This window comes from Lampris incognitus, chromosome 16 (assembly GCF_029633865.1).
Source record: "Lampris incognitus isolate fLamInc1 chromosome 16, fLamInc1.hap2, whole genome shotgun sequence".
Lineage (NCBI taxonomy): Eukaryota > Metazoa > Chordata > Actinopteri > Lampriformes > Lampridae > Lampris > Lampris incognitus.
The window spans coordinates 17,934,531-17,959,527 of NC_079226.1; the positions used below are offsets into that span (position 1 = coordinate 17,934,531).

Below are 24,997 nucleotides of genomic sequence, written 5' to 3' on the forward strand. Positions count from 1 at the left end.
TAAAGTGCCCTTTTTCGTGATGTCATATTGACTTCTTCTTCTTTTTTATATTGAAATTTGCTCTTTCAATTTTCGCTTCCTGTGCGCAGGCTGCAGGGAGTGGCCGCGTGCGGTCCAAGGCTGAGTTTCACTTCCTGGATCACACAGGTAACTCGATTGAGCAACTCACCTGAGCAGACCAGAGGGAGGAAGGAGCCTGTCTCGCCGCTCGCGGAGAGACCGTCGAAATCGAGCGCGTTAAAGGGGGTTTTCGGTCAGATACTCGGCCCCGGTTGTTGGACATCAGATCGGTCTGCTGAGCATAACGTGGAGTTTCCGGATGATTAGACTTTGCCGGTCTGGTAAACTTTAGATTGTTAATGTGTTAGTGCGTGCGTGTGTATGTGCGTGTGTGCTATTAAGTCGAGCGAGGCCTTGATGTTTGTAGTTTAAACTCATAACTTTACTGTTATCTGATTCATTTCTATTCAAGCCGACTTTGCTCGGCCTTGCAGGGGTTGATTTAAATTCGGCGTCACGTTTTTTTTTCCTTTTCCCTTTTTTTCTAACTTTGAAACTGCGTGATAATGAATTCGCTCTTAAGCGGACTGCTCGGAGCGTGGCTGCTGCTTCAGGCGCCTTTTCTCGGCTTTGCTGCTGGCCAGGACTTAGGGCAAGAGTGTCTGGCCAAATTCAAAGAGGGTCGAGAGGATTTTATCCTCGACGCCGACGAGTCGGTGAAGGACGGGGCGACGTTCCTCGCCTCCCCGCAGGTGACCCGGGACCGGGACTGCGTCCTCTCCTGCTGCAAGGACCCGCGGTGCAACGTCGCCTTCATGCAGAGAGGAGCGGACGAGGGCACGGTCAGCTCCTGCTTCCTCTTCGACTGTCTGTACAAGAAGAAATATGTCTGCCAGTTTGTCAGGAAGAAAGGCTACATCAATTACATACTCGGCTCCGTCTACGAGAGCGATCTTGCGGTGGATGCGCCCCACAGTAAGGCCCCACGTCCACCTCACCTCACCTCACCTACCCTACCAGCACATCAACAGCCCATATTGCTTAAGATGAACAGCTTTTTGCAGCACAGGTTCGCCAGTTTTCTGAGTGTTCTTCGCGGTCATTTGCTCATTGACCTCCCAAAATGCAATGTTGCCTTCACAAAGTGTGTGGCTATTGGGGGGGGGGGGCATTGTGTTGGGGGCAGAATCCTACTGCATGTTCACGCATGCCGGGCTTTCTCACGACCCCTGTCACAGACAGTTTGGTTTGCTACCATTCTTGTTTTCATTTGTTTTTCTGTGAGGGAAGGAAGCCACACAAGACAATTTGACCATGACGTCACGTCACAACACCTGAATTGGATCAGAAAAGCGAAATCATAGCTCAGTGTTGTAGTCACTTAATCATTAGAAAACTAAAGTGATAATAATAATAATAAATCAATCTTATATAGCACTTTTCTAACACTCGAAGTCGCTTTACAATAAATGGGATGAAACAAGACAACAGATAAACAACACAAACATACAGGGGTGGATGGGAAGGGGGGGCTACGAGAGGAAGAAGCGGCAGCCACGCAGGACACCAGTGGTATTCTCTGACTTAAACAGATACAAAAGGGCAAGAACCCCCCCCCCCTCCAAAAAAAACCCCCAAAAAACAACAGCACTGTGGATGTTGATTTTCTGTAGGGGTTTGCTCCTGTAGCCTATTCTTCTCCCGAGGTACCCACTAGGCAGTGGCACTATGTAACCCATAGCTGGGGGGGCTGGTTCATGGGCACTCTCCTCTAAGGGTCTCGCCACTACATTTATAGCCAGCAGTCATTTCCAGCTAGTGCTGGGTGATTTGGGAAATATCATAAACCATGAGCCTAAGGAGTTTTACGTGACACGATATGATGTTATCATGCATGTACAGAAATGCCATACCCAAGAATCCTACTGAGGATTGCCTCATTGCGCTGTTTGGTAGCATTAAATATCAAACCAAATCTAGTTTTCAAATTATACTCCCTCAGCTATTTCAGACTTCATTTTCCCAGTACTCAAATGTCATCCTGATACAGCACCATTGAGAGATTCCCAGCTGTGCCCTAGTTTCCCTGTAGACTGTTTTTTATCTTTGCTGTGTGATGAACCCATGGGGTCTTTCCAGGTGAAGATGACCGTCCACCAGTGGCCAATGCAGGCCAGGACAGGGTGGTTCAGCCTCAGGAGAGTGTGACACTGAATGGCATCGAGAGCAAAGATGACAATGAGATTGTGTCCTACCAGTGGCAGCTGGTTTTGGGAAACAAGTTTGCCGTCTTAGAGGTGGGCGAATGCACTGTGATGCCAGTCAGATCAGTTTTGGCAAGGTTTCTCAGATTATTTGTCTATGAAAGGCCATGACGCATTAATGCAGAATTAATATCCATAAGAGCAATCAAGACCAGGATGTTCTTGCATATTAATTTGTGTTGACACATTAATTCCAGGGAACCTTAAAGATCCCATTAATCTACTCATGGTGATGCCATTACTCGTGAAAGTCATGATCTCAAAGTATTTGTATACATTTGCTGAACTTTCAAGACCTATAGATGTTTGCTGCTGATTTAAAATGACATCTTTTCGTGCTTTCTAGAAAACCACTTTTGAAGACCAAGTCATCGTGCACAATCTGACATCAGGAGTGTACAAGTTTCGGCTGACAGTCACAGACTCCAGTGGCCAGTCAGACTCGGCCCAGGTCACTGTCTTGGTCCTCACCCCAGAACAGTCTGAAGGTCAGTATCTAGACGGCTTTAAATGATACCAAAATGGGATTGATGTAAACATAACTAGGGGTATAAGATGCATCAAGACCTCATACATTAGACAGGACACTTTAGTCTACTGATGGTGCAGCTGTGCTGAAACCTGAACAGGGTCCGGAGGAGTTATGTCCAGATCATCTGGGTTACACTTGTCTCGCATCATCGTGTCGGAAAGGTCCGAGTCTACTTGTCAAAAATAAATAAATAAATGAATAATTTTTTTTATTAACCGTTTTACTTCTCACTTTGCAAATGTCAACTTTATTACTGTCGCGTCAGCCATGCTAGTTGTGTCAGAGTTTCTCTAAAAAAAAACCCCAGTGCAAGGCAAAAGAGGGGATTGATGGTGATTCCCTGCATTGACTGCTGAGTCTGTATGTATCTACCCTGTCCCGTCTATTTCTTTTGACTTATCCATGAGTCACCTGCCTCGTGTGTGTAGGTAGTCTAGACACATGGGGGACAGAAGCAGTGGCGCACGCCAGAATGTTTTCTTTCATTGTACGCACATACAACAACGACAACTATTGTTGCCCAATGGTAACTTAAAATGAAATGACGCGCTGAACCACACCAACATTAATCACCAAACACGCCACGATTGTGGCAAGCATACATTCCACTCATCTGTATCGGCGTACTTGTAGGTTGGCTGATCATATTTCATCCACGATGAACGTAGTAATTATTTAATACCGATTATGTAACATCACACATCATTATTTCAAGTCACAATAAAAAAGGATTCAGTCCTCAAAACGGATTTGCTGTTTACAGCGCTAGTAAAAATGAATGGCGGCGCTCTCTTACATACCTGACTTGCTCTTGCCATGCAAATTGATGCTGCTGAAGACAATTCATTATACTGACAACAGGAAAGATAAGTGGTTGGTGCAATGCTGCAGATTGGATGGTGAGCAAACTTTTTTTTTTATGGGCAAGACATGATGAACAATTTCACTGTCTGGAACTTATGGTAAACACACCGAAAATGCGGTGGAGGCGCCGGTGGACAGGAGGAGGACCTTTTGCCCTTAACAGCAAATTGATAGGCGTCCATGTCAGGTCTTTACTTAGTGAAACTTGCTGAGAATATCTCTTAAATATATATTTGTTTTCAAATTTAGGTAAGTTATCTGTATTTTTTTTTGCTTTGTTTGACGGGGGGATATCCTAGTAGAATATTTTTGTCTGTATGTATTTAGTTTTCGTTTTCAGCCGTCACTTGTGGTCGAGGGAAAAATCTTCTTCTGTGTTCCTATCACTCTGAAAAGAGGGCTTTCCTGAGAAGTATGCTTTTAAAAACGTCACGAACCGCTCTGGTCTCAATTTACATTTGTCTCTTCCATGTTAGTTGCCATCAGACCTGTCTAGACTTGCTTCCTTGATTCCTGTGGACTAGATGTCAAAATACCAGGGAGGTAATGGGATAAACTAGCTCACATGATGATGAGATATGTCCAGCTTCAGTCTTGTTTCTGGGCAAACCAGTGATGACAAGCCCACAGCGAGAGGCTCCACCTGTGTTTCACAAGACCCTTATCCGAATCCGATCATAACCCGAAGGTAGCCGTTTGTTTGTTATTAAGGAGCTCCTCCTCCTTCTCCTCCTCCTTCTTCTTCTTCCTCCTCCGCAGGGGTCACCACAGTGGATTTTATAGTTTCCATCGGTACCCTATGAAGGCACAGCACCAATGGCAATAGTCGTTAACCCGGGCCTCGACCGATCCAATATTGTCTTGCCAATCCACATAATGATTTGGCAAAATTTTACATCTATTTATAATAAGGACAATGCACATTAATTGACACATTTCTGTAAATGTGTCAGTGTTAGCCAGCCGGCTAATTTTCACTTGCAGTCCTTTTGGCGAGATGTTTTGAAACCGATAAAGTGATAAGCTTACAGAACGAAGATATCAAAGACGTCATAAAGGCAGCAGCAGTAGCAGATGAAAATTCTCAAGATAGAACAGAAGCCATGCATAGCAACAGGAAATGGCAAAACATCACTACGGTAATACAGCAAACGCCATTTCAGCACATATAGCTGTGCAAGCAGCATGGAGCAACAAGACACAGCCAGGCCACGCTGACTGCAGCTATTTTCTGATGCATGCTGACATGCAGAGCAGCAGTACACAGTAGACATAAATAACATACATAATCATTGTGTTGTCAGGATAAAATGTTAAAATATGCAGTTATGGGTTAGTGAAATGGTAATACACACCCAACACACAAATCATGCAACATAGTAAGACACAACTATAGACGGACATCCCAGTTTGTGAATAAAGAATAGTAGTAGATATTACATACATGGCCAAGCCATGTAAAGCCGGTCGGTCGCCTTGCAACAGGCAAAGGACATGAGACAAGGTAGCAGCAGATTAGCCAGTAGTAATACGATAATAATAAAATGAGCAAATTATGTAAAGTCGAAGTGTTCACATGTCTTGACTTTTCAAAAGCTAGGCCTTGAGACTTTGTGTGAATGTTTGGTAGGTGGTAACAGTTTCTTATTTCACTTAGGAGTTGGTAGTTTCTCAAATTAATAAGAGTAAAGGGTGCCCGTCCCTAAAAGGTTCAGGTCACCGCTCTATGAAATCCTGTAAAACCAAAGTTGTGGACCACACAGTTCTCTCAAAACATGATTCGGCCTTTAGCCTTCATCACGGTGAACCCCGACCTGGCTGAAACGCGCGGGTGACATGGTCCAATAAAAGTTTCAAAATGTCTGAGACAAGTGTGCGGTCTTCTACTTTAGTTTTTAAAAAGTTATAGTTTGACATCTGGAACGTTCCCCTGGCTTGGATGTGAATAATCCAGGTCTCCTCCGTTAAGGTGAATCGTAATTGCGTCCGAAGCGATAAAAATCGCTCCAAGCCCTGCCCACTTGTGTGAAATTTCACCAGAAACCAGAGATAAGTAGAACAGCAGTTGTTCTTTTTTTTTCTCCCCCCTTTGTACCTTCTGCCATACCTTTCTCCACCCCCGACTCCACAAAACCTGTCTGTCTGGTTTCAGCTCAGCTTTCACAAACAGGAAGCCGTCCACCTACTGTCATGATACTCTTCAACACTGGTTAATACAAACGAGCGCCCTTTGAAGGCATTTCTTTTGGTCCAGGCCTTTTTATTTCGAGGTGTTTGGTGGATTGACAGCCTAGTTTTCCAAAAAGTAAAGGAAGTGAACCGGTATTCATTAGTTTGGTTATCCATTAACAAGCCTGTGCCCTGAATGGTGTCAAGAATGTGCCTCAGAGGAGCTTGCGAGCGCATATAGTAGTGGTCCTGCGTGTCATTCTTGACACTTTTTGCGCCAAAATACTGCACATATTTGTCACATTTCAACCCTTTAACGAATGCATTGGAGATATGCGGCTTACAGATACAGTGTGATAGCGGCCGTCACGAGCCTCCGCTCTGCCTTACACTGGGAAAGCAACCGTGTGAACCTGAAATTTATTTCCTTGTAGGTTTCACAATAATGTACAGTATTGTGTGTTATGGTGGCAGTTAGGCCGCTTCATTGTAGTGTAGTGACTCACATCAAGTCTGCTCGTGCAGACTGGTGAGATTTGACATACGTGCATCATCAACCACATGTGAGGAATTACAGTTTACTCTGAACAGTAGAGTATTTTGAGAAGCACCGCTTCCTTCTTGTTGCGTGTGACATGCGTCTTGTGGAACAAGGTGCATGTCTGTTCACAAGCCAGACACCCGAAGTGTTGCAGGAAGACTTAACCAAAGTGAAAAAAAGAGAGGTCAAACCCACATAGCCTGCGGCCACACTTTAGACAGAACTGCTCATGGTTACAGTGGATTAATATGTAGTCAGTTCGATGATGGCGTAATGACAATGTAGTGCATTTATGGAAAATTGCAACCGTTTTTTTAAGCTTCAAAACTAATGAGGTTTTAAAACAAGCTGTAGATTTGTTTTGATAAGTAAGCGGATGGTCTCAACCTGAATTCAATGAAATGTTTAGGGGGAGAAAAAAAGAACAATCACTCTCACTGAAGCATAAAACCTATGTGTTGTCATCTGCTGTCTGTTAATGGGACATTTTACAAGTTTGATCACTTTGGTTTTATTTTATTGCAATGTGCATTGTAATTGATTCTCCCAAAAGTATTTCTGCTTTTGTGTGTGTGTGTGTGTGTGTGTGTGTGTGTGTGTGTGTATATATATATATCACTCATATATTTTCGTAATGTGTGTGTGTGTGGTGTTAGTGTGTGTGTGTGTGTGTTAGATAGTGTAGATAGCGGGACCGAAAACTAAAGCATTTATGATCCTAATTCTTTTTGGAGGTAGTAGGTATTGTCTCAGAGAGTAAGGGAAAAATCCCAGAAAATTAAAATTATGCATAATTATGCATAAATATGCAAAATATGCATTTTTCTAAAAATGGCTAAAAACCACTTTTCTCGGCATCTCAGATGATTCTGAGCATCTTTGATTTTTTTCACCTATAAAAAAAATGTCGGACTTAGAAATGTTTTGGCATTATGCAAAATATGCATTTTTGCAAAAATGCACTTATGATCCTAATTTTTTTTTGGAGGTGGTAGGTATTGTTCCAGAGAGGACCAGAAAAATTGCAGAAAATTAAAATAATTATGCATAATTATGCATAATTATGCAAAATATGCATTTTCTAAAAATGGCTAAAAAACACTTTTCTCGGCATTTCAGATGATTCCGAGCATTTGGGGAGAGGGAGTTGGAGGGGGGGGGTTTAGGGGCAGGGGGAAGGCGGTTAGCTGGCAGGATGAAGAGGAGGGAGATTTAGACGGGTGGATAACCAAACTGCTGCATTGTAGCGGGGTTCTTCTAATATATATATGTATATATATATATAGAGAGAGAGAGAGAGAGAGAGAGAGAGAGAGAGAGAGAGGAGAGAGAGAGAGAGAGAGAGAGAGAGAGAGAGAGAGAGAGAGAGAGAGAGAGAGAGAGAAGAGAGAAAGAGAGAGAGAGAGAGAGAGAGAGAGAGAGAGAGAGAGAGAGAGAGAGAGAGAGAGAGAGAGAGAGAGAGGCTTTGTTTTCACTTTAATCCACTAACTACATATAGATTTAAGTAAGGTGTAATTAGATAAATCTTTATATAGCACCTTTTGAAATTAAAGCTACAAAATGCTTTATGGAAAGAGTGGGAAAGGGACAGGAATAGAACGAGTGGAAAAGAAATATGTAAGAAACATTAAACATTAGAAAGTTTATGCTGCCAAACAACAAAAAATGTTAGAAATGATACATACATACATACATACATACATACATACATACATACATACAGTCACATTGTTTAATTAAAACCCACAGTGAAAAGCAGAGTTTTAAAAAGCCATTTATAGATGTCAACTGTGGTGATGTTGAATTTGCTGTGGAGATTAGGGGCCGCAGTAAACAACACACTGTCGCCCATAGATTTAATCGTGGTTGATGAGACAGTGAGCAGCTCTTGATAGGAAGACCTCCGAGGTCTTGCTGGTGAGTGTGAAATCAATAGCTGACTGATATAGCTCGGAGCTACGCCAGATAGAGCCGTGTATGCAGTCAAAAGAATCTGAAAGTCACTAGAATATTTTATAGTTAACCAAGGCGTGGAGCTCAGAACAGAAGTAATGTGAGAGCGACGTGCCGTCTTAGTCATACTGTCTGTAGGTGAGCACTGGGAATTCTACTGAGGCATAGAGCGTTGCCGTAGTCAAGGTGAATATAAATAAAAACACAGCATCTGGGTGGCATGGTGGTCTATTCCTTTGCCTACCAACACGGGGATTGCCGGTTTGAATCCCTGTGTTACCTCTGGCTTGGTCGGGCATCCCTACAGACACAATTGGCCGTGTCTGCGGGTGGGAAGCTGGGTGTGGGTATGTGTCCTGGTTGCTGTACTAGCGCCTCCTCTGGTCGGTCGGGGTGCCTGTTTGGGAGGGGGGGGGACTTGGGGGAATGGTGTGATCCTCCCATGTGCTACGACCCCCTGGCAAAATGCCTCACTGTCAGGTGATAAGAAGCGGCTGGCGACTCCACATGTATCGGAGGAGGCATGTGGTAGTCTGCAGCCCTCCCCGGATTGGCAGAGGGGGTGGAGCAGTGACCAGGATGGCTCGGAAGAGTGGGGTAACTGGCTGGATACAAATGGGGAGGAAAAGGTGGGGGGGGGGGAATAAAAACATAGTAATAATCCTCATGTCCTTGGAAGAAAAAGAACTGGGTGAATTTTATTAATATTTCTCAGTAGGGGAAAAAAAAGAAGAAGCTCAGCTAAACCAAGGATTTCATGTGTGATGACATGATGTACATATAGTACTTAATATGTAAGGGTACAGTACTGTATCATTTTCATGCTATAGTTTGTATACTATTATACTGTATCCTTCTTATACTGTACTGTAACTATATATAAGAGAACTTACTAACATGAAAAGTGGTTTTCCCACATTTTTGCAGCGGTATCACTGCACTAATGCTTAATGCTTGGGTTTCAGTAGTTTCTTTCTGAGCTGTGTTTGATGCTACAAGAAACCTGGGTTGTGTAAATGGCATCACTTTGGAAAAAACAAATCCTCAAACTGTCCTTTTCTGCAACACTGACTACAAGGGTGCAATTATGTGCATCATATAGTAAAATCCCCCCCCCCCCCCAGTGTTTTTCAAGTGGCCCTTTTAACCCCTTTTTAATATGCTCTCTCCCACCAGACCACTGTATGGCTCCGATGAAGATTGGGCCGTGTCGTGGCTCCTTCCCTCGCTGGCATTACAATGGGGCCTCAGAAAAGTGTGAAAAGTTCACCTTCGGAGGATGCAGAGGGAACCTCAACAACTACCTGTCCCTCCAGGAGTGTGCCAACGCCTGCTATGGCTCAGGTTGTTAACTTCACCCCACTGGTCCCCGCTAGCTTGAGACTTTGGTTTTTATTTTACAGAGGTGTAAAAGATTTCTCAGCAGGTCAGATGTTGCATATGTATCAAAGTGGTTAATCGATTTAAATCACAGTTTATCTGGGAGGGCTAATATAGCAAAATTGCAATCTCTATACAGTAATGGTTAAGCATTTGGGAAGTTTTTCCACAGTTTGTGTTATATTTCACATCATAAGTGCTTGGCTGATGTCCATCTTTAAAGGGTTTATGAGTGCAATCGGTAGAATCAGCTCCGCTTGTGCTATTTCCAACATTACAAGTGTTGAGTATTAAAGAATACATGGATTAAATCTATTGCAACATCAGCAAAGGTAATTAATATCCGTGTTGTCCTGAAATATTTCTTTTTTAATGAAGAACTGTTAGTTAAAAGCTGTAATTTCTTTGTACTGCTTTGTCTTTCAGAAAAAGGAGAAAAGTCTGGAAGGGGTTTACCTATTCCTGCACCTAAAGGTGGGTGGAGTCTTGCTCATAAGTGACTGTAAACATCTGAGGTATGTTCTGACTTGTATGGAAAACAAGTTAGGCAATAAAATCAATGTGACCTGCTGACACCATTTCTCTTTGTCACGCTTAAGTGGGGATCCTGCTTTTATTTTGGGCCATGCCTTCCATTGTCTCAAACACAGTAGATGCTGATTACCATTTCTTTGTAGGACTTATTATGTTGTTTTTTTTGGGGGGGGGTTTCGACAAAATGAATAGATCCCTGTGTTACCCAAGGTGGCCACCCATGACCTTTGACATTTTACTCAGGATAAAAGACATGGAGTAGAGATTTATCTTACTCTTATGTGCTCGTCAGAGCCTTTGCAAAGTTTTTTTTTTTTTTTGTGGGGGCGTCCGGGTAGCATAACGGTCTATTCCGCTGCCTATCAACACGGGGATCGCCAGTTCGAATCCCCTTGTTACTCTGGCTTGGTCAGGTGTCCCTACATACACAATTGGCCGTGTCTGTGGGTGGGAAGCTGGATGTGGGTATGTGTCCTGGTCGCTGCACTAGCGCCTCCTCTGGTCAGTCAGGGCACCTGTTCGGGGCTGAGGGGGAATAGTGTGATCCTCTCACACGCTACGTCCCCCTGGTAAAACTCTTCACTGTCAGGTGAAAAGAAGCGGCTGGCGACTCCACATGTATCGGAGGAGGCATGTGGTAGTCTGCAGTCCTCCCCGGACCGGCAGAGGAGGGGGAGCAGCGACCGGGACGGTTCGGAAGAGTGGGGTGATTGGCCAAGCACAATCGGGGAGAAAAAGGGGGGACATTCCAAGTTACCAAGCAAGACAGCAGTTCTGGTTGGTATTTTTTCAGATCAAACTCTTTTTAACAGCTATGCTTAAATCTGCCGCCCTCCCAGCCAATAAAGCCCGTATGAAAACAAACTAAAAAACAAGTTTTATTTCTGTTTTGTGTATCAAAGGAGAAAAGTGTGGGGCTCCATGTACTCTGAACCAGTTCACCTGTGCTAACGGCTGCTGTTTGGACCAAGGCCTCGAATGTGATTCTGTGAAACAATGCAGCGATGGCTCAGATGAGGAGAACTGTGAGAATTGTAAGCAATGGCTATGCAAACTAGGCCTCATTTCCATACGGATTCATGACTTGCAAATGCAGGGAGGACTTCACACCAGTGGTTCCTAAACTTTTTCAGTCAGCCCCCCCGCCCCTTTAGATAAATATCGGGGCCTGACAACCCCCCTCCCCCCACACACACACACCTTGCCCCCCACCTAGCTTCGTAGAATGAATTGTAATTCAAAAAGGCATTTCTGTCCAAAAATGTTAATGCGACTGTAGTTCAACTATAGTTCACACTACTTTGTTGTGCTGAACATACAAAAAAGAGAGAAATTGATATGGCTGATGATTCCCTGCCACAGTGAAATAATAAATTGGGAAAACTGTTTAACCTTTATGAACTCCTGTGAAAATTCACATTTTATGTGAGATGTTTTAGAAAAGCATGTATATTTTCATACATTTGGTTTCGCTTTAACATCTTCAGCATCATCTCCAGCCACGTGGGGCAGGGATGGGGACCTACAGTTTGTGAACCACTGCTTTACACTGATTAAATGCTTCCTTTAAAGTCTTGCTAACTGTGTTTTTCCTCATGTTCATGTCAGTGAACGAGAACTTCCAGATTCTGCTGCATATTCCAGTGGATGAACAGAAAGGTGATTTTTACGCATCACTGTTATTGAAACTCTTGGAGATCTAAACCCTCTGTCACTATTTAAAATGTAAGGTAAGGGCGTCCGGGTTGCATGGCGGTCTATTCCGTTGCCTACCAACACGGGGCTTGCTTGTTCGAATCCCCGTGATACCTCCGGCTTGGTCAGACGTCCCTACAGACACAATTAGCCGTGTCTGCGGGTGTGAAGCCGAATGTGGGTATGTGTCCTGGTTGCTGCACTAGCGCCTCCTCTCGTTGGTCGGGGCACCTGTTCAGGGGGGAGGGAGAACTGGGGGGAATGGTGTGATACTCCCACGCGCTATGTCCCCCTGGTGAAACTTCACACTGTCAGGTGAAAGAAGCGGCTGACAACTCCACGTGTATCAGAGGAGACGTGGTAGTCTGTAGCCCTCCCCGGATCGGCAGAGGGGGTGGGGCAGCTACCAGGACAGCTCGGAAGAGTGGGGTAATTGGCCGGATACAATTGGGGAGAAATAGGGGGGTCCAAAAAAATAAAAATAAATGTAAGATAATTTTAAAACAGCCTCTTGCTATTATCCCTATTATTCCGTTCCCAAACGCCTCCCTCTGCCTTTTGTCCTATACACAGTGCGCTGCACAGAACCTCCCTACACAGGTCACTGCAGGGACAGCATTACCAAGTGGTACTACAACCCGATCCAACAGAGGTGCTTCCGCTTCAACTACGGAGGCTGCCAGGGGAACGAGAACAGATTTGACTCTATGGATTCCTGTAGGAAAACCTGCACGGGGGTAACAGGTGTGTTGGCATCCTGGCTGGCATATCAACATCCCCTACAAAGTAACTCAAATACCCTCTTTACACCTGGCAATTAACATCTGTCTTGGGCGATTGGCTTGTAATTGTGTAGTGGTTATCCATGTAGAAATACAGGAATCAATGCGCCCAAGATGCACTAAGGATGATTTGTTTGTCAAACTGCCTCTGAAAGTTCTCAAGGACGTGTTGTGACCACTAAGACGTAAATGTGATTGCATTTCCTTTCTGCATTTAACATATACACAAGAAGAAATGGGCATTAACTGGTGTGTGCATTCAAATACAGGTAGAAGAGTGGTAGGAAGCTAATAAGTGGTTGTGTTTTATAAACTGCAGTAATGATTCCTGCATCCAATATTCCCCTGGAAAGTGGTGGCACTGAACCAGACCTGAGATATAACATAGCCTGGATCCCCACCTCGCTGTGGTGGAGAAGCTTGCATGTACCAATGATCCCAAGACCTATGCCGCCCAGAGCTTGGCTCCTGGTAGGGTCAACCAAGGAGGACAGCTCAAGGGAGGTTCCAGACGAATCGTGATCCACCAAAGAGCTCAACGGTAGAACTGGTGGAAGATGTCTTCAGGTCACAACAGCAGTGAAGGCGGATGAAAGCTCTAACAGAGGGTGGTCACCAATCGTCTTGGTTCTCCATGCCATTGGACTCTGGCCACCCCCTGCCAAGGACCATGTGGTGGCTGCAGGCGCATCAGCCACTTCACATAAAAAGCTGTCACGCATAGGCGTCCTCCCATTATGCAGCTCCCGGATCGGCCTCTACACCCACCAGAGGACTCAGAAGGACCCAGAAGGAAGACGGTCATACTCGACCGCAAGTGACCACCAGTGATGATAACATAGCCTCCTCCTTTGCAGAGGCCTACTGTAGGCCAATTGTCTAAGACGGCTTCTTCCTCAATTCTTGAATATTGAGAAGAAAATGTAGATATTGTAGCCTACCTAGCAGACTCAGGTTAAAACATTTAAGATTGCACGTTCCCACACAGAAGATAACTGCACTCGTACTCTCTTCACCCAAACAGACCTTAATGTGTACACTGGGTTGGGGGTGCCCCGGTGGCTCACCTGGTAGAGCGCATACCACATGAGTCCTTACCGCAATGATCTGGGTTCAAATCCGGCCCGAGCCCTTTGCTGCATATCATCCCCCCTCTCTCTCTCCTGCCTTTCCTGTCTTTCTCTACTACCGCTATCAAATAAAGGCAGAAAATGCCAAAAAAATAATTACAAAATAATTTGGACACTGGGTTAATGCCAGGTATAAATTGTAATCAGGCCTAACCATACCTAAACTCAAGATTCATGTTAATGCAAGGTGTGAAGGGGGCCAAGGACTCCATGAACTGAGGGGGTGATCTGACCAATCGGTGAAATTTAAGCCATGTTTCTAACCAGAAGTTACACCAAGGAGCTGATACAAGAGGCAGAATTTACAACAGTCAGTGAATAATTGCATTTGGGGGAAAATGATTCTTTGAGAAACTAATCAACCTGCATTAAGGGATGTTGAATTTGGTTCAGATATGTTGTTGTGAAGTTTTGTTGGTTCATTTCCACCAAAGATTAACATGTCAGCACCTTCATATTAGTGGATAGCAGGTCTTGGAAGTCATAATGAGTACAATGCTAAAATCTGTTAAACTACAATCATACAGCTTCTGCTACCATTCCTCTATTTTTTTGCTCCCCTCTTCCAAGTTTGTGAAATCAGCTGCTGCCGTTGAACATTTGCTTGTTCTCATTGTCGAACTCCGTTGAATTGTAATTTGGTTCATGAATTGAGCTCATAAATCAGGATCTTAAATGCATTGAATTGTACGTTTAACATGCCACAAAAATGCGCTAAATCTTTGTTAAATCTTATCCTTGAATTTAGAAAAGGACATATTTGCAAGAAAGGAGGCGTTTGAGCGCCAAGCGACTGAAAACGAGACAGGTAATTAATTCCCTTTTTTTCAGTCTCAACTTCAAAAGGGTAAAAACTGGGTCTATTGTTGGATTAGAATTAATTGTTCTTTTTTTCTTTCTGCTCCATCAATTTTTATGTCTTGCGGGTCATTGCCGGTCACAGATACCAGCGTGAATAAAGCGCCATTCATACCACTTCATTGAGGTGCTGAATGCAGCAGTAGATATAGCGATCTGTTTTGTCTTTCCAAACACGGCAGCCTTCCATGTAGGTCATTTAAATAGCCAAACGACTAAGTTGAATTTCCAGTACATGTAAATTAATGAACTCAGTGCCAAGTCAATGAGAGGCTTTGCTGCATTTGGATGAAGTTCTGCCTGTTAACCCTGCCTGTCCCCATTCAGGTATCATAGTGATAGCAGCTCTCCTGGGTCTAGCTATCCTCATCCTGCTCAGCATCCTGGGATACTGCTTCATGAAGGGGAAGAAGCGACAGCCGCAACACCAGCGCGTGGCCACCAATGGCGTTCAGGTCACCACCACAGAGGACACAGAGCGTCTGGTCTACAATACCACCACCAAGCCCATCTGACCCCTCGTCTTTGACCCTTGACCTTTGGCCCTCATGGCTGACACTGAGGGCACTGTGGCATACTCAATGAACTCGGACTGAGTACAGCGGAGCGCAAAAAGATATAATATATTTTTTCACGGCTTTTTTTTTCCTTTGACTGTTAATGAGTTAGTTGGAGAGTTACATTGTGAAGTATAGGTTGTGCGTCGTAGAAGCCAACCAATGCTCGCAAAATAACTTAGAAATCCCCAGACAGTGAAATGTGACTTGTTATGGTGTGACCCTTCCGTTTTCCATTGCTGTCACTTGCCTGCCTGTTTTGGCTCAACAGTTTCCCACTCAGGGTAAAGGGATGTCTGAACAGGTAACGAATTCATTTTAAAGAATACTACTATGGAAGGTCAGCATTACAATATGCTTTCAGTTTTATATATATATAGATGTGTGTGTGTGTGTGTGTGTGTGTGTGTGTGTGTGTGTGTGTGTGTGTGTGTGTGTGTGTGTGTGTGTGTGTGTGTGTGTGTGTGTGTGTGTGTGTGTGTGTGTGTGTGTATTCTGTCCTCTCCTGTATCCATTCACGGTCAATTGCTCATACCAATGCACAGATTTACTGAGAACGGTTTTAAGAAAAAATGGAAAAAGGAACTGTGACAAGTAACCAAGATTCAATCTGACATTGAAGTCACTCCCCAATGGAGATGCACTGATATTCTCTCATGTTGATGGTCTCATATTAATCCTTTCTGTTCTGTCTTAAAGTGTCTGTTTTCACTACAAGACTGAGCTCCTTATTTCTTATCCGTTGCTGCTGCTCCAGTGTTCGCCCAGTCAGTTTTGTTTTTCAGTCATTTCCCCTGTGTTGTAAATAATAACAGAAGTGTGAGGAAATCTTGTGCTTGTGGAAGTTTGTTTTTTGAGCCACATGTCATTTGACACAGTTTACAGAACTGTGTCAAAAGAAAAAAAACACTTTTCTACCTTATGTAGAAAACCACAATCCTTTAACGATTCAAATGTTCACTTTCAGCAGAGCATTTGTACATGGTACATGATTTTTTTCGTTTTAAAACTTAGATATACTGTGGAGTCACAACTCAACAATAAAAGGTCATTTACCTGAAAATGTAATTAGTTTGTCTTTCTTCAAGTAAGGCACTGAACTTGCCAGTTGTTCATAAACCTGGTATCAGCTGTAGCTATCGTGTCGTCTGTAAATGAGGTATGCACTATTTTGAAAGTTAAACTTTGACAAAACATTTGCTTCCGTGAAAATAAAACTCACTGCCAAACATGGTGGCCAATCACAACGTCGTATTGAGGGCACGAGATCAGTTATTTCAAATATTCACCGATGAACTAATGTTAACCCCCCCATAAAAAAACACACATTTTCAGGAATCAGGAACATTTATTTGTCATTTCATACGAAATATCGTTTCCCCCCCAGCCCACAGCAGTGCAACACAAAGACCACCATCATCATCAGGGCTGGTATCCTCGGATGTAGAGTCATATTCATATTTCCATAGTTTGTTTAGTACTAAAACAAGTCCATGTTTCACTACAGCTACGGGCGTGAGCGGTATCAGACCCGACTGAGTTGGTGACCCTGCCCGCTGACCATAAAAAGGTTCTTCCGCTCAGCGTCCTGTGAGTTTCACCGGTGGTCATTGATTGGCTCTCCCGCTGAACTATCACATCCGGTACGCTGCATCCCCCTAGCTTTATTTAACCCATAACTGAGGTAACCCTGACTTATTACGAGGGCGTGTTCACATGCCAGTGGGCCATGATAATGAGCCTACGGGGGGGGAGGGGGGGTGCTCCTCCGGCCGGGGGTTTTTGTTCGGGGTAGCCTTTGGCCAAAAAGCCTTATACCGCAAGGTAGCGGCGTACCGGCTATTTTATAGGGCGCCGATGATTCGCCCAGTCAGAGCCGCGTTAATGAGAACAGCCTGAAACTCGAGAAGGTGCGGTTGACTTGTCTGGGAGAAGCTTTATGTTGCGCTAGGCGGCGTGTGTGTTTTTGACACACACCAGACCACATCAGACCGACACAAAGACAAAAACATATCCGAACTACAGGAACGCATAAATCCAAACTACCAACAAAAAAAAAACAAACAAACACATATGTCCAACATTAAAAAAGTCACTGTCCAAGAGAGCAACTCCAGGATGACTGTCGGAACTGCCGGTCCGTCTCATGGGCTAGCAGTTAGTTTAGCCTGCCCCTGATTTTAAGCCATAGGCAAATACAAAACAACCTTAATTAGTTTGACAGCAAGTGTCAATCAAAAAATATCAGCCCAGTGTGAGGTTCACGTTCACTGCCAGCAGATGGAAGCATTAGTTCAATGGTGCTCGCCTCAGCACTGGCGCGCACTACAAATGGCCATTCTCCAGTCTAACACTTCTTATAGACAAAGAAGACAACACGTTTGTTGTTGTTCCTTAATGACGGCCGCGCGGAAAATGACGCAGACACACCCTGCTGCTCAACACATTACAACGTCCACCAAGAAAGTGGGGGCACATTGCTCCCCGCAGTTTCCTCTGTGAAGGTCCCTGAAAATGATCACAAAGGGAAAAATACAGAGTGAGAGTGCTTTGCAGGGGCGTTCATTGACTATTCTATCAGCCACACATAAATTAGCACACACCCGATTGATTCACTCAAAGCTCTTTGTGAGCCATGCTTTTCACTGACCTAACCCCCATAAATGTAATTGGCAGGAGGACAATTTGTTATTTTGGTTCACAAGCCTGTCACTGTCATAGGGCTCCCGTGATCACATTAGAGGCGCACAAAAATATGTAAACATTTGTTTCTTGTCATATTCCCAATGTGTAGCACAGACTGTGATGCGTCTGAAAACTAAGCACGCCGGTGCAGAGGTAAAATTGGACCCGCCTGAGTGGACAGTAGTTCCTGCGCGATGTCGTGCCAAATTCTGCACGGCTACAGAATATATTGATCCCAGGAACCTAATAACATAAGTTTTAACATGAATAGATCTTGTTTAGGAGTAGACAACGACGTTAAATAGGCCCATCGTAACAATATGATTTGCATGACATCTCAAACACATAGAATATTTAACTCACTGTGCTTTCGTGTAGGGGAAAAAAGCGGAATTATTTTGCTTCATACATTGACAGAGGGCTTTTACTCTGTTAATTTAAGAAGATGCTGAGGAGCTTCAACCATTTTTATCAACATGCTGCCTATTTTTCATTTCCTTGAGTGAAATGGAAACGCGATAATCTTAGGTCGGCTTCGCGTGAACATTACGGGATACACATTCTACAGGGGATACAACATTTGGCTCGACAGCGGCAGCTCTTGGGACGAAATCCTGCAAGATTGGGCGGTCTCTCAGGTCTGTTTGCGAAACTCCGCCGTACAAACTCTCACCAAGTGAGTCAATGTAGAGGGATACGCGCGTGTGACAGGCTGCACAATGTAAAATGAAGTAACTCATGGAGTAACTTCAAGATTAGGGGGGGGGAAGAAAAAATCCAGGTGAAACTGTGCTACTACTGAACACGTTTGTTGCAGAGGGGGGAAGAAGAGTTACGAAAATTCGGTAAGTGCCCAAATTTTTAAAACTAAGCGAATTACAACACGGTTTAAAGATTTTTCTCCGTGTGATCAATATAGTTGTATAAAACGTGCTTGTTGTAAGCTGAACTGACTGGTTGATAAAAGTACTGCTCGTGTTGAGTAACTTTTGAGTTTTCTGACTTTTTTCTTCTTCTTATAAGTTTGGTGAAAAATGTAATATCACTTTTTTTATTTACCTGCCCTGCCCATCGCTGCTAGCAGTAAGAAAGATAAAGCAAAGGAAACTGGTCCGTAGTTGTAATTCACATTGGTGTGTGTTAATGCCAATGTTAACTGACAAATTGTCATCCACTGCTATCATCCTGTGCATCCTCCACCTCTCATTCCTTATGACCACCTGCCCATCAGCCCAAGCCTTTAAATAGTGCTTAATGTTTTTACATTGAATTCAGCTCTTGCATCCAGATTTTCAGTAACATTTTCTTCAAAGCCACCTTTTTTATTCCCCGCTTCTTATTATTCTGGCTAAACCTATACAGGACCTTTGACCCGAGTACGAGTTTCATGCTGATAAGTTATGTTTGTTTTAAAAAGAAAATAGTCTCTGTTGAATGAACTTTGGACCGCTGCTGGTGCCCACAGGCTTGCACCAGAGTCAGACTTGGCTAAGCCTTGCAGCTGGACTAATTGTATTCTCAGATAAAGAGCAGTATACGGTTTGATTCAAGAGTCAATGGTTTATTGCCATATCAACTGTACAGTTGATTTGGAATTTGTTTTGGTGTGCTCAAAGATAACAACAGTAAGCTTATAACCACACAAGGAGTGTCCACAAAAACATAACTCAGTTAATGCAACCATATGGCCCATGCCCTTAAAATGACAAATTAAAGTGCACGTGCTTAAGGAGACTATACTTGTGCAATCAGTGAAGCATTTAGGATGCAGGTTGCTGCAGGGTAAGTTCTATTGTTTAAGCGACATGTTCTGGTCTTGATACTGCGGAGTCTTTTACCCGACGGGAGATGATTGAAGAGGGGGTTGGCCGAGTGTGAGGATTGCAAATGTGGTATAATTCAGAAATAGTAGGGGGTTCACAGCCAATTATTTTTGAAGCTGTGCGCACGACTCTGTCTGACAGTTTTTTTCCTCATGGTCTGTAGAATTGCCATACCATACAGTTATTGAGAAAGTGAGCACTCTTGCTGTTCCAGCTCTGCAGAACTGTAAGACTGCAACCCTTGACACCCCAAATTTTCCAAGCTGCCTTAGAAAGAATTGTCTTTGGTGAGCTTTCTTCTGGATGGTGGTGCAATTGTCTTCCCATCTCAGGGAGAAGGATATTTTAGTCCTAGGGAATTTGAAATGAGCCACTCTCTCTACCACCTGGTTGTTAATGGCCAGCGATAGTAGCTCTCCCTGATTTTTATGGATGTCAGCCACAAGCTCTTAGGTTTTGTTGATGTTCAGTTCCAAATCATTATTGCTGCACCAGTCGACAGGAGAGGGGATCTCCTTTCTATTGATTTGTTTGACTCTAAACAGCGGATAAGCCATTTTGGCATATCTTCTTTTCTCGCTCATTCCCCTGCCACTGTGGTGTTCATACTTGACCATTTCAAACTCTTTAATGCATCTTTCTAATGATCGTTCCAGTTAGACAGTGGGGTTTTAGATGCAGCCCGTTCACGAAGATCAATGAATTTTCCCACTAGCTGATGAGAAAGTGGCTCAAAACCATGCAGTTTCCACTTAAAAGTCAAACGTTTGCTGCTTTGACGTCATTTGGCCTTTTAGACGATAACAGCTTGACTTTGGTCCAGATAAACGCACTCTCAGGGCTCTCATCCAGGAGGTGCAGTAAGGAAGCTGGTGAGGCTCAAAATTAGTACATACCCCATTTCATCTGTCTTTGGTTTGCTGCTACCACAGATTGGTTCTTTTTGCTCTCACCCTACTTCTTGTTTACCTGACAAACAACTTGAGCTGCAGAGCACAAGTGAGGTCAATCAGATCCTCAAAATGACTCTTTTTTTTTTTTCCCCAACAAATGTTTACACAAGTCACCTTCCATGTTATTTGGTGGTTAAATGCTGCTCGGCTGAAGGTTGCATGGGTGGATATTACCTTACCCAGGTCTTCCCAGAGTTGGACCGAGATCCCCTGTGACCCTGCCTGCAGTAACAACTTTTGCAAGTAACAGCTAGGGTTACACTGACGGAGTTAGAGGTCAACGTTAAAGGTAAACAAGGCATGAGAACATTGCCTTTGTTTGAAAGTGTGTGAGCAATTTAGCAACTCGGAAGACCCAAGAGAGGTCAAAGGGAGTGTTTGTGCCGTCACAATGTTGACAAGTCAAGGCTCAAGCCAGTCCTTAAGGAGCTCAATGGCTGAAAATGTTGTGCGATGCACCTTTAACTGGGCACACTCCAGTTCTATTTGAAGACTTGCCATCTAATTTTAACTAGCAGCCCTCTTCTCTCCACTCCAAATGTTGCAGGACGCTATGGAGGACAACTCGTCCGGTGGTTGTGTACCATTCCCAATTTTTAGAAACCCAAAGGCTTCATTTGTCCTTTGCCAATTAAAATGGCACTTGCTATCTCCACTTGCCAGGTATGCACTTCGAAATGCCTTTTCTAACTCTGTGGTTGCAGCTCATTGGTGGTGAGGTGAAAATTGCCATACCTTCCCTGTACCACAGCGGGAAATGATTATTCTGCCATTAGGGCTATTTCTGCCTGGGTGTACGCGCACAATGTGGGTAAAAGCTGTGTTTATCTTCAGCGTGCTTTGTGGGTGTTCATAAGGTGACTTATCACCCCATCTAAGCAGCATGCTAAGAAATGCAACTACCAAGCAAGCTAAAATAAGAGGCTCGTATGCTGTGTGTCTGTGGGAAGCTATGGGTTTGGCTGGTGCTTCTCTGGGAGCCGTGCATTTGATTGAACTGAAGAGAGGCTGTCTAGTTTATTGTTTTCCTCCGTGTGAATGAGAAGTTGTTAGTCTCTTAAAGCCCCGTGTCAGGGACAAACTGCAGGAGTAATGTGGGAAAGAGGGTACCGAGAGAATGGCTGTTTGTCAGGGAGTATTTTTTTTTTTTTTTTACCAGGGTAGGAAGGGGTAAGAGGGTAAGAGGGAGGTCATGCAAGATAAACATGGCACTGATGCTGAAATAATAAAGGCTCTCTGTCCGAGGCAGCCAACAGACCCCTGGACCTCCGCCTGCCATCCATGGTCCAGCTTCTTCTGAAAGTAAACATCCTTTCTGAGCGATGGCGTCTGAAAGAAACCTGTCCCACCATGTCTGTCTGTGTAGACATCCCAGGAGGCTTGTTTCATGCTCCCAGAATCCCTGGGGCCTTGTTGGGGAAGACGGTGTGTGTAGACAAGGAAATGTGATGCGCCTTTGACTGTGAGAGAGGGGTGGAGCACATCTTCTTGATGCTTTTTTTAGGTTCTCTTTAATAGTTCATTAACTCGTCCCGTGCAAGGAAACGTTTGTTTGTGGAGTTACACATTGCATATGATGTACAACAACAAAATTGATTAGCCCATGCAGGATAGAAAGACTACCCAATGAATATGATGAGTCTAGTGTATTGTCAAATTCCTCAGAAATTGGTTATATGATTAACGAGAACTTTATCTGGACACTCCACCATGAGTCAAACATTTCTGGGGATGTGAGTTCAAACAGGTTGATTGGCAGCATCCCACATATTCAAAAGGAAACTCGTATTTGGCTAGGTATGATGTCATATCCTTCCTGTCCTGTCTGTGCCCCCTGTAACCCTTCCTGGAGAGACAGAGAGAGTGGCATGTCTGCTCGTGAGCAGAAGCCCCAATCTTATTCTGTCTGTCCCTGAGGAAGAGTTCAATGGTTTCACTTCTCACATAACCCTGATGGCCTGTCAATGGTGAAAAATGGTGGTCCAGATAGTCATGACTCTCCAAGGACTTTTATACATCATTATTGTGAGGCTCAAGGTCTCAGTTTATAGAGGGGGGGGGGGGGTGAGAGAGAGAGAGAAAGAGAGAGAGAGTGTGTATTTTACATGTGGAGGACCCTTTGACACATTTATGATGGTGGTTCAATGTCAATTTCCTCCTTATTTGCATTACTCCTCTATCTCAGCCTACATCTGTCCTCCCCGATTGCCTCCGTATATTCTTTTCATTTTCTTTTCTTTTTTTAGATAGCTAAATCTCTGTAGGAATTTGGGCCCGGTCTTAGATCAGACTGAAGCCTGGCAATTACAGGAGCAGGGCAGTTTATCAGCACATCTGATAGGGACGCAGAAGAAGTGATCCATCGCAGGTCTTTAGTTTAACTGCCATCAGATTGGCTCTTGTAGCATCTGTCTTCTATTACGGAGCAAGCTCTGGATTCCCATATGGGAGGTTCATTCAGCGGGTAACACAGTCATCAGCTGTGGGAACCAAATGCTCTCCATTTGTGTGGAGTGGCCACAGGCTCAAGCACAGGTGGCTAACATGGCATGAATGTTGGCCTGTATGTAGTGTTTTCTTTAGGGGTCTGAATGTAGCCTTGCTTCCCTCTTCCCTAGAAAAACAAGGTTTTCGAAAAGCTATAACACAGCAAACTGGAGCTGAGGGATAATGAGTTACAATGACTGAATTCTGTCCAGATGTATGGAGATTGTGGGTTAAACTACTATACCACGGCCTTGGCGTAAGAGGTTTTCATAAATATTACTTCTACCCACCCAAGCATTTTTCTGCATCTGCACACCCATGGGTTTTTTCTTGTACAACAGGCTAACATTTCTAAAACATGGCCCTTAATGTCGACCTTCTTAAGACCCTTTTCCCACTCGGTGGCCATAGATATATTAACTTAAAAAAAGCTGTTATCTGGTTATTCAGCAGGATTAGGTCTGAGGTCATACTATATATATATGGAATTATCAGAGGATTTCACTTGTTAACATCTTTTCTTGGAACAAGTTCAAAGAAAGCCCCTCAACACTATTATTCCTACAGCTTACAGAGGCTCCCCACCACTCGAAACTCAATTTGCCCTGCTTGGCCAATGGGTATTCTAGTATAGACCTCAACAATGTCATTGTTGCAGTGCTACACTGACCACTGCTAAAAATACCACTAAAATACCTGCATACGCTATATGCTTACCTGTTTACTCTTGATGATGCATTATCATTGCTGGTACGTCTAACTCAGACCTTTGTGTAAAAAGGACATAATTATCGCTTTGCGTTGCATGGCTGCATGAGCATCTTTACAAATGCGTAACCTCAAGAGCAGAACAAAGCCATAGGCCACCTTGTCACTGCTGAAGTATTTATGGTAATGCACAGATCCTGCCCTGCAGTTATTCTCCCAGCCTTCCTGCGACTCTTAGTTCATGAACCTCCTGTGGCAGCTAGCTCGGTTTGGCCTCCACTGGGCCGGGCTGTCAGCTCACGACAGTGGCGGGCAAAACGCATGAAGAACAATGCCCATCCTAATCCCCGAAGAATTTCTGCTCCTCTGATCTGGCTGGCCCAAGTATGTGGCGTTTGAAAGGCCAGCGGCTCACTAGGAATCACAGGAGACAAGTTCTCAGGCACAGTCCTCTGTTTTCATTTGCTGTGAGCAGCCAGAGAGGCAGTAATGTGAGAAACCAGCAGGGCTGTGGTGAACTCGGAGGTGACGCACCGAGTCATTAAGAGTATAACGTGCCGGCATGAGGGGATAACAAGAATACCTGCCTCTGAGGGAAAACACGTAAACTCATTTGTCGATTATAATTGACGCCAAAAGTCTCTTTTTAAAACCTAATTTTACATTCCCAGCAGGTTTTTAGATCTTTTTTTTTGTGGAAGATATCACGATAAGCATAGGGAGCTTTACACAATATCGATATCATATCGGCATGCTTAATGTGAAAAATATCATATTTAAGAATCCCACTTAGGTTTATCATATTGAATTGTTCGATAAAGTATGACATCAAACCAAAACTAGTTTTCAAATAATACTTCTAAATATTTCAGACCTCCTTATGTGAAACATTTTAAGTAATAGATTCTCGTTATCTAGGGTGACCAGATTTTCAAAATCCCAAACCGGGACCCTAAAAAGTGTACCGCACGTTCGTGCACGCGCACACGCATATGCACGCACTCACAAGCTTTGTCTGTCTCGCCGGACATGATACATGCGAGGATTTTTATCCCCTCCCACCAAAAAAAGACAGGCTAGAG

The 24,997-nt window shown here is 43.9% G+C and overlaps 2 protein-coding genes across 4 annotated transcripts in view; both read left to right on the forward strand.

Moving 5' to 3' along the window:
• Nucleotides 1-174: 174 nt before the first annotated feature.
• On the forward strand, nt 175-16,327 carry spint1a (serine peptidase inhibitor, Kunitz type 1 a). Of its 3 annotated transcripts, XM_056295908.1 has the most exons (11): nt 175-336; nt 584-975; nt 2,140-2,297; nt 2,611-2,752; nt 9,500-9,667; nt 10,130-10,177; nt 11,140-11,271; nt 11,846-11,896; nt 12,506-12,718; nt 14,593-14,652; nt 15,030-16,327. In XM_056295908.1, the coding sequence occupies exons 1-11, from the start codon at nt 320-322 to the stop codon at nt 15,215-15,217; spliced, it is 1,569 nt and encodes a 522-aa protein (XP_056151883.1). In that variant the 5' UTR covers nt 175-319; the 3' UTR covers nt 15,218-16,327. The 3 variants fall into 3 exon arrangements, with proteins under 3 accessions (XP_056151883.1, XP_056151884.1, XP_056151886.1); XM_056295909.1 differs by having other exon boundaries at nt 198-975; nt 12,506-12,676; XM_056295911.1 differs by lacking the exon at nt 12,506-12,718 and having other exon boundaries at nt 198-975.
• Nucleotides 16,328-18,668: 2,341 nt separating this feature from the next.
• Nucleotides 18,669-24,997, forward strand: part of LOC130126393 (pleckstrin homology domain-containing family G member 3) — a 48,715-nt gene continuing 42,386 nt past the window's right edge. Inside the window, exon 1 of the mRNA XM_056295886.1 lies at nt 18,669-18,789. The gene's annotated coding sequence lies outside the window, so the exon portion shown is untranslated. The remainder of the gene's footprint in view (nt 18,790-24,997) is intronic.